The 10,552-nt window shown below is 38.7% G+C and overlaps 1 protein-coding gene across 1 annotated transcript in view; it reads right to left on the reverse strand.

Moving 5' to 3' along the window:
* Window positions 1-10,552, reverse strand: part of LOC101572642 (xin actin-binding repeat-containing protein 2) — an 85,922-nt gene that overhangs the window by 7,840 nt on the left and 67,530 nt on the right. The window contains exon 7 of the mRNA XM_004646385.2: window positions 603-9,927. Within this exon, the coding sequence (XP_004646442.1) occupies window positions 603-9,927 (9,325 nt within the window). The remainder of the gene's footprint in view (window positions 1-602; window positions 9,928-10,552) is intronic.

Below are 10,552 nucleotides of genomic sequence, written 5' to 3' on the forward strand. Positions count from 1 at the left end.
TAATAAATATATATATATATATATATAAATTCTAATTCTTTATCTAAATTTTTATCACAGGTACAGATGCATAAAAATCCTTGAAGTACATTGAGGAATGTAAGTCATTTCTTGGATTACTACAGGCTGTACCAAATGGAGTGTAGAGCTCTCTTAACAGTGCAGTTAAAATGACATCCATATTCAGCTACAGGGTGTGAACCAATGTCATCTGATATATCTATATGAAGTAATTTTTAACAACTATTAATAATGTGCTCTATTCTCTAATACATGTATAACAAAAATTATTAATATTTTCATAACAATTATATTTATTGTCTTATCCAAGGCTTTATTTACCTTGATAGATATAGGTTTCAATAGTTGACATAAAAGTTTTTATTATCCTCACAAAGTACAAGTGGATCATGCCATATGAGATGCTTTTGTGAAGAGAAAGTAGTAAAAATATCAGGCATACTAAAAAAAGCTAGAGGCACGCAGGGGTAGCTGTTAGGTTTAGGCTATATGATTTGGTTATTTCCACTGCAAATCATGTTGAGTTTGGGGCATGCTTTTAAATGAGTTAATCTTCCTTCACAGTTTTCAAGCTCATTTACCATTCATAAATGCAGATTCCTCCTGGAAGGTGCTTCCCATCTCAGTGGCAGAAGCGTCTGAGGCTGCATATCCTAGGCTTTCAAAAACTCTTTCGCTCTCTTGCCACGCCTTTTGAAAATTCTTCCGAAGCTCTTTAGGTGAATCAGAGATGTCTAAAATATGGCCAGCAATGACGTCTTCATAGGTTGGCGGGGCATGCCTGAAGTCAAAGCCAGATTTGCCAGCCTCTGAGCTGTGTGATGATGAGGATGCTACCTTTGACCCAACAACCTGATTCTCAAAGGCACCCACGCCCGAGCAGTGTTCTCTTAGAGACCTTGTTTCAGAGTGTACTTTGTGCTCTTGAGCAGGATTTTGTTCTTGGAGTGCTCTAGGATGTTTGTAAAAAAAGCCTGTAAAATCAGTGTCTTCTAAGGATGTTGATCCAAATTCCTCCTTACAAAACATGTGACTTTCCTGCTGTATGTTACGGTTGACATCTCCATTTGCATAAACTCTATGTGATTTTGCTTCAAAAATTGGGCCATCCTCAAACCATTTGTTTATATCATTTTTGTGGCTATTCATGAAATTTTCAGCCATTTGAATAGTTCGATTGGCTGCTTCATATCTCTGAGGGCGTTTGGACTGACAAGGCACCTCCACTTTGCGGATGATTTCGACTGCATCATAACTTTCGGTGTCAGGCACCATGCCATTAATGGAATTCACTCCATCTTTATGAACGTATGTTGCCCTTTTCTCTACTGTCCTCACTTCCTCTTGAGCTTGCATGGATTCTCCATAGGAACCATTGCTGACATGATTTATACTCACAGGTATTGTGATTGTAGGTGGAGAGTCTCTACTGCAACTTTCTATCTTAATTTGACGACGAAGTGATGCTGGAGACATGACAATCTCAGACCTCTTCTCTACAATGGGAACTGTAGTTACTGGTGTACGTGGGATGGACCCTCTGGATAACTTTGCAGTGGTGTCTTTGAGTTTGACGAGTTGTTCAGAGCGGCTCCTAGGTGGAGAAGGGGAGGTGTTGGCCCTGTGAATTCTAGCTGTATGTGATACTGGTCTTTCGGGTGGGTTTTCCACACAGCTATCCTTTGAAGGCAACTGAGAAAGCTCATTTTTAGGAGGCGTTTCTGTTCGTCTGGCAGAAGACTCGATTGTTATAAAAGTAGGTGATGGTGGGCGACTTTTTAAAGAGGGAGGAGAGCTCTTGCTATCACCTGCCTTAATTTTGTGATGGGCTTTTGCATAATTAGAAGCAGATGCTTCCTTGTGAGTTGCTACTTGGTGGTGCCCTATGTTTTCTTTTGCCATGTTATTTTCTTTTGGTTCATCGTTTTCCTTAGAGCTTGCATTAGTATGAGAAACTTTCAATGATGTTTCGTTAAGAGTGGTAAGCTTATTTCCCTGCCTTCCTGTTTGGGAGGCTATCGTGGCTGTTTGAATTATATTTTCACAGTACGCAAGCATATCCTCTGCTTGCGTTTTAATATGTGTTATTTCTTCTTTGACTTTTTCTAAATTACTCTCTGTGGCAACGCAAACTCCATATTCTCTTTTTTCCTCACTTATCAGCCATACAGGAATAATATTTAGCAGTGTCTGAAATGTTTTAAGGCCATTTTTATTTGACTCTGCTTCAAACTGTTTTACTCTAGACAAAATCTGTTGTAGTTCTTCACGTTTTCTCAAGAACTCCAATATATTTACAGCACATTTTCCATCATCCTGCTGAGATTCTTTCACAGAGGAAAATGGAGATTTGTTCTGTGAAATCTCATGCCTTGAATCTTTAGCATTAGAGAAGGCTTGTTTCTGCTGTATGCCTCTGTCTCTGAGATATTTCTTTTCCTGCAGACTATTATATAGCTGTGAGGATTTTTTATGTTCAACTTGACTTTCTGAAGTCTGTGTATGTGTTTGCTGGAAATTCTGAGTCTGTGAATCCAGATGTACATCAATAACCTTTGGCTTCACTACCTTTGTTGATGACCCATTTCTCAAGTATCCTTGTTTTCTTTCAACCATTAATATGTCCTCTTCAGGACTGATTACCAATGACCCTTGACTTTTTTCTTCACTTCCTAGAAGTTTCTCTCTGTCAGATTCCCTACATTCTCTTTGCTTCTCAAGAATAATCTTGAACTCGTTTTCCTGGCTCTTTGCTGCAGACTCTGTAGGCATTTGTACTGTCACTCTTTTCTCCTTCTTAGGTAATTGATAAAACTGTTCAGCCACCGATTGCTTATTATGAAATACTGCATTTGCTTCCGTTTTCTCAGTTTCTTGGTACTGTTGTTTGGTAATGGCTTGAGCATCAACCGCAGATTGTTTCACATGGCTTTCACAGCTGTGGTCTGTTTTATTTAATGTCTGATTTAGAGTTGGGAGCTTGATGGTTTTAACTTTAAAAGTTGGAGAAGCTGGTTTGCTTTGGTGCATATTCAAATGCTCCACACACTTCTGTTGTTTTTCATGTGTGCTATATTCTTGGAGACTCTGGTTAGTTTCTAAAGCTGATCTAGATTGTTTAAGACCCCTTGAACTCTGTAACACTTCCTTTTTCATGTTGTTTTTGTCTTCTGAGACTGCTAGAAGATGCTGTTGTCTATTGACAGTAACTGTCTCTGCTGATGTTGTGGAAGACTCCTTGTCAGAACACACTTGAGCATTATCATTCTGGGCAACTTGGTTGGGTTGACCCACAGTGAGCTCTGAATCCATTCTGAGTGAGGGTATTTCCTTGTATGCTGTTTCTAACAGCATTTCCTTTTCCAACTCTGATATCTTTTGACTTGAGCTTTCATTTTTGACAATGCTGTAGCAAGAACTTTCCTTTTTCTGTTTTTCAAGCTCTTCCCTTTGTTGTCTGTATTTTTCTTCAGCAATCATTAAAGGTGTCTTAAATTTTCTCATGTAAGGTTTTGGACTTTGTTGACTTGAACTTTCTGGAAATGAATGAGATTTTATGAGAGGTGCTTTCTGTTCTCCATTGAGTGCTGAAGTTTCTGTTACTGTCTGGGAGAGAGACTTAGGAGAAGCAACAGACGATTGCATTTTTTCATCAAGACTTTTTCTCGATATACCGTGCCTTGTGTCTGTGTGCTCCCTGCTAGCTGTCACCATCGTTGTTTCCTGACGTTTAAAGGGAGTAGTTTTATATTCCATGTTTGATAGGGCATTTTCCAATTCACCTTTAGGAGAAAGGTGATTCTTTTCATCTTTGATTAACTTGGAGAATTTAGGCTTGGGCAAAGTGGGAGGTGGTGTTTTACCTTTTATGACTTTAGCATGAGAATAAGTTTTCTGAGAGCTTGCAGCTTCTTTTTGGGAATATTGTTGGATGAATGCTTCACTATGTTTTTCAGGAACAGAGGAGGAAAGAAGATGTGCTGATTTGTGAGATGGAGTTGGAGGAGGTGGAGGTGGTAGAGACTCAGACAGACATTTTCTTTCAGATTTCTCATCTACTGGTGGTGGAGGAAGAGGCAAGACTGGGAAGCTTTTGAATTCAGCCCTTATCTTCTCTGTGGAAGGTGGAGGAGGAAACTCATTTTTTTCAGGCAACAGGTTTAAAGGAGGTGGAGGGGGAAGAGGAAATTCAATTTCAGATGATGCATTGGAGGGTGGAGGAGGAGGTGGGGATGGAGGTGGTAGGGAGCATTCACTTTCTCTCTCATTATGCTCAGGGTTAAAGTTGATCTGATTGAAGGACCTTTCCATTGCCATTTTTAAGTCTTTCGAAGTATTTGTCTTCATTAAAAAGTCCTGGCTTTCCAGATAAACATCAGTTTTCTGCTTTTTGTCAGTTGCTTTGAATTTATTGTGACTTTTTTCAAAGACTTTCTCCTCTGTTACATTGGATATGCTTTGATTTACAGGAAAAGAATGAGAGTTCTTCTTATCTTTCTTCATATCCTTATTAGGATACTGCATTTCTTGTTTTATCATAGTTTGCTCCTGAAAACCTTTTGTAACTTCATATGCTTCTCCAACTTGCATGGTAACTGGATGCTGGGTGGGACCAGGTGTGGGACTTCGCATCTCTGTTGATACGTTAATGTTCTTAGTCTTTTTAGGATTTTTTATGTAGAAAGACTCAGTCTTCTGGTGGTCATTTCTCACTTCACCAGTTTGAATTTGGTGCTTTCCAAGTGTTTTGTCAATAGATTGGGCAGACCTTAAGATACTTTCCTTCATCAGCTGTCTCACCGTGTCTGATTCCTTAGTTGTTATATTTTCCTTCATGGAAACCATTGAGGTTAATTGCCCAGTTGTGCGTTCATCACTAAGCTGTTGTTCTTTGGTGGTATTAGTTCCAACACCCATTCTGCCAGCTGTCTCGAACACATTTCTCATAGTTTCATGGTATGAATTAGAAAGTTTTCTAAGGTTTTTCTCAAGAGCATCATTATTTTGTTCACGATCTACAACAATCTTTACAGTGCCTTTGGGGGCTTTTGGAAGACTAAGGTCAATTCTTTCTCCCGTGGAAGTCCCATAGCAAGATTTACCTTCAGTTTGACTGAGAATGCCTTGGCCAAGTGGTCCTGGTCTTGGCTGAAGAATGCTTTCTGTGCCCGTCTGGATGGCCCCCTGATGAATCTTCATCTTCTGCTCTTCTGAAGATCCTACTGTTTCAGCATGGACATGTTTTTCAATTCTGCCTTCTTTATCTACCTCTTTGAAACTCCTTTGTGCTTCTTTCAAAGACCTTAATGATATTTCAAGGTCATCTCGAATAAGCTCCTTTTTAAGTATTTCAGTCTTTGTATTTGTAGCTTTTTCAAGGCATTCAATTGCTTTCTCAACATCACAAGGGATGGCGTCAAACTGTTTAGATTCTTGCCACCGTTGCTTTGACTCCTTGAGTGACTTGAGGGTAGCCAGCATGTCAGCTTTTATTTCTTCCGTTTTAGTCACTGTTTTCTGATTTATGTCCTGGCTGAGAGAGTTTAGGGTTGATTTCAAGTCCTCATTCATAATTTCTTCTTTGGTTGTCTTATAAGGTATACTGGGAGGCTCTGTCATAAAAACTTTAACTGTATTATGCACATCTCCCGGAATGATGTCCGCTTCATTAACTGTACGTTCAATCTGAGACTGCCTTTTCCTCAACAAGAATTTTGTCTGCTCCACATCAACACCAATTATTTCTTCTTCTCTTTCTTGCTTCCTAGCTGCTAGTGTTTCATCTGGTCCTGTCTGAAGTTGTTTGAGGTAATCTAAAGCTCCAGTTTCTATGCATGTTGTGAAAAACTGAACGTTTCCTCTCTCTGAGGCATCAATTTTAGCCCTCTCACAGACTGCACTGTTTGATGTGGAAGACAACAGATTATGAATGGTATGTCGTACATCACCTCCTATTACTTCTTCACGCTTAATTTTATCACCAGTGTTTTCATGAAGAAGACAGTAGATGGTCATGTTAATGTCTCCTCTTTCATCTTCTTGGATTAAAATGCCTTTCTTTGCAGATCTCTCCTCTGCGAACAGTTTTTTTATTGCCTCTTGCACATCACCTTTCACTATCTCTTCTTTTTCAGCATGAAATTCAGTTGATCTGTTCAACAATTGAGTTTTAGTCAGGTTAACATTTCCCTTCTCCTCTTCACTAACCATGATCTCTTTTTTGGTGCAGTCTTTTTTGGAAAGTAAGTTCATCATTATATTTCCAAGATTGGCCCTAATAACTTCTTCTTTCTGTATCTCAGGAGATTCTTGGTTCATTAGCTTATATTTAGCCATTCGGACATCCCCAACTTCATCAGTTTCAATGATAATTCCAGGAGCTTCAATAACTTTTTGAGAGTAAAGCTCTTTCAATGTTTCTTTAATGCTCTTGCCAATAATTTCTACCTTTTCAACTCTATTTTCATTGAATTCATGAATTGGTGTTGTTTCAAAGAGCCATGTGGTAGTCTTGACATCGGAAGCTGGGATCTCCTCCTTGGCCACTTTTGTGATGCTTTCTTCCGCATCTTTAATTGAATCCAAAGTTCGGTTTTCAAATAGCCATACTGCCTGCTTAACATCCCCCTTTTGCACATCTTCCTGGGTAACTGTCTTGATATTTTTATATTCTGACCCTTCTCCTCTCAGCTGTTCTACAGTGTGAGTTTCAAATAGCCACATAGATGTTCTAACATTGCCTTTTTGAATTTCATTGATACTTACAGTTCTTACATAATTGTTCTTCCCAAAATTTTCAGCCTCAAAGAATTGTTTGTTTGTCTTCACTTTTCCACCCTGAATGTGGTCAATAGTGGGCACAATTGTATGGGATTCTTCTGAGATTTGATCTAGTGGCTGTGTTTCAAATCTGTATCTGACAGAACTAACATCCCCTTTCTGAATGTCTTCTTGTGTAACAGATTTAATAACATACACGGTTTGTGATTCATTAATTGAATCTAATGGTTTTGTCTCAAAAAGCCATCTTGTTCCTCGCACATCTCCATGAATCACATCTTCTTTTTTAACGGTTGTTACTTCGTGAAAGCACCCTTCTTGATCTTGAATTGCATAGAGTGGCTGGGTTTCGAAGAGCATTGTGTAGCTTTTGACATCACCCTTCACTACTTCTTCAGCATGTGTTTTCTTGGTGCTGATACAGTCGCACTCGTCTTTAATCTTATCTAAAGAAAAAGTCTCAAAGATGAAGCACCCTTTTCTGACATCTCCACCTTCTATGTCTGTCACTGTCTTTACTAATCGCTCACTTTCTTGGCTTTCTTTTATCATGTCAATGGGATGGTTTTCAAAGAGCCACCTACACTTTAAGACATTGCCTTTCTGAATGTCTTCAGCTTGTAGTGTCTTCATCTTTTTCAACACTTCCTCTGAACTGGAACTTATAGAGTCTAAGGATTGATTTTCAAATTTATACCTCATGCTGGAGACATCCCCAGCTTGGATATCCACCTCCACAGCCTTGGTTTCCTTTCCTTCCTCTCCTTGTATGCTGTCTAAATTTTCTGTCTCAAAAAGAAGACACGCTGTACGAACATCTCCACCTTGGATTTCCTCTTGCTTTGCAGTTTGCAAGGAGACTGTTGTTTCAGAGCCATCTCTTATGGTGTCAAGAGGCTGCGTCTCAAAGAGCCACGTACACATTTTGACATCTCCCTTATGAATTTCTTCACTTGTAGTCATTAACGGAACTTTTTCATAAAGAGACTCCATTGGCTGGGTTTCAAACAGCCATTTACAGGTTTTGACATCCCCTTTAACAATATCTGTCACTTGTTCTGCTTTATTTTCTGTTTCTTCCACATTACTAAAATATTTAATTGAATGAAGAGGTTGAGTTTCAAACAACCATTTAGCAGATTTCACATTTCCACTCTGTATTTCTTGAGCAGATATTCCTCTAATTATCTGAAATTTAAGAAGACTTTCATCAAACTGGTCAATGGGCCTTGTTTCAAAAAGCCATCTGCAGCTCCTCACATCACCTCTTAAGATTTCTTCTTGCTGGACTGTCTTTACTTGATGGTATTTTCCAAGGTGATCTTGAATGGCATACAGTGGCATAGTCTCAAAGAGAGATTTATTTAACTCCACAGCACCTCTTGTGACTCCTTCCACTTCTATTTTATGTGATGCATCAAATTTAATTAAATTGTTTGATTCAAAGATGCGTGTGTAATTTCTGACATCTCCCCTATCCACCTCTTCTAGCTTCACAGTTCGTGTGTATTCCTTTTTATCTTCTCTAATCTCTTCCAGTGGTTGAGTTTCAAAAATCCATTTTTGGTGCCTGACATCACCTTTCTCTTCTTCAGAGGTGGTGATTTTCTGAAGCTTTCCTACATCAGGACTATCTTTTAAGGCCTCTATTGGAAGAGTTTCAAATAGATGCTTGGTGGTTTGTACATCACCCCCTATTATCTCTTCAGCTAATACAGGATTTGCATCAGAAGTTTCTTTTAGAACATCTAATGGCTGTGTTTCAAACATCCAACACTTTTTGGAGACATCTGTGCCTATTATTGTTTCTTTTTCTATGATGACCTCTTCCAAGTCTTCTTTGATTTTTTCCAAAGGTTGAGTTTCAAATAACCACTTTGCTCTACTCACCCCACCTTTGACATTTTCTTCCATGGATATTCCTCGGACAATTTTAATTTCTGTGATATCCTTATTGATTGTGTCTAAAGGCTGTGTTTCAAACAGCCAACGTGCTGTTCTTACATCCCCTTTTTCAATATCTTCTCTATGAACAGTTTTGATTTCTAGCATTTGACCTAAACCATCTCTAATAACATACAAAGGTTGGGTTTCAAAACATTTTATACTTCTCTTAACATTTCCTTTAATTTCTTTAAGTTCAGACCTGAGCTGAAGTAAGTTCACTTCATCTACTGAATGAAGTTGTCCAAGTTGATCCAGATGTTGAGTCTCAAACATATATCTCACAGTTTTGACATCTCCCCCAGTTATGTCCCTAGTAGCAGTTAATGCTGATTCTTCTTCATTTTGGTACATTTTATTCATAGAGTCTAATGACTTTGTTTCAAACATCCAGCGGGCTGTGGAAACATCTCCTCTGGCCAGGTCAGGAATTTTGTCAGCGTTTACTCTACCTTCAGAAGAATGAACCCCCAGGGCATCCATGGGTTGAGTTTCAAACATCCATGTTGTGTACTTTACGTCACCTCCAGCAATGATTTCTTGATCAGCAATGCCCTTGGCATTGTGACTGTCCTCTGGAGAGCCACTGTTGATGGAATCTAATGGCTGATTCTCGAAAATCCACCTCATAGACTGCACTTCCCCTTTCAGAATTTCATCCCATTCCAAGTATTCTCTTTCAGAGTTCAGTTCTTTTTGAGAGTTATCATTTGCATTCTCAAAAACATATCGGGCATGTTGCACGTCTGCTGAAACTGAGCTTCCTGTGTCCTTTTGACTGGAAACAATCTCAGAAACCTCACTGATATAATCTTTCTCTAAATTTTTTCTTAACTCAGGATGGATGTGTTTATATAAACGGTTTAATTCATACAAGTTTCTTTGCTTGGAATAGACATCTTTGGGGACTGGTAGTCGTCTAGCAGGGCTGGGGAGTTCAGGGGACTGGGAAGATGCTGTCACATCTATTGGAACTTGAAGCACATCAGGTGGGGGAGGAGGAAATTCTTCTGTCTCTCCTGGAGCAGTGGCACTAACTTGTGCCAGAGCTGAGTAAGTAGCATTTCGATCACTACAGCTTGAGGTTGATGTCTCCTTTCTCTTGCTGGTTGAAGTGTAAGAAGAGGAAGAGGTACCCACAACTGATGTTGGCTTTATAATTTCTTCATATTCACTTTCAATCTTTAGGGGAGAAAAAAAGCTTATGAAGATTAATGTAATGGTGAAGGCTTCCAAAGAACTGCCTTTTACCTGTCCATAACCAGGATTCTGCTGCAACATGATGGGAAAAACAGGTGAAATACCCTATTTAAAGACTTAAATAGTAGTATTTAATGTTTCTTACTATCACCCCCATGTTCTATTTTTCCTATAAGCAAGTCATTCAATGACTATAAGCAAGTCATTCAGTGTATCTGTGACTTTTAACTTTAATATTTATAAATATGCTTACTCTCCCGCTTTTACTTAATGTGCCCTGCTGAGCAATCTAAACGGAAATAGTGAAAGTTTTGAAGTACTTTTGAAGGTTGTTTTGTTTTCCTGGGAGTTTTAAACAGAACAAAGTGAGCATTTTAATTTGACTTTGTTACTTTACCGATTGTAAATTATATACCCTAGAGCGTGCACACTTTTTTCCTCCCTCATTTACTCTAGTTTGAAAAGTTTTTATATTAATTCTTTTCTCAAGTAGGTCAAAATTGTTCTTCTAAAACAGAAAACAAGCTAGTTTAGGATTTTTAAAAATTTCTGTTGTTGCTAGAGAAACATGTAAGATGTGTAGTGAGACCCGGTAGACTCTGTAATA

This window comes from Octodon degus, unplaced genomic scaffold (genome assembly GCF_000260255.1).
Source record: "Octodon degus isolate 3935 unplaced genomic scaffold, OctDeg1.0 scaffold00267, whole genome shotgun sequence".
NCBI lineage: Eukaryota > Metazoa > Chordata > Mammalia > Rodentia > Octodontidae > Octodon > Octodon degus.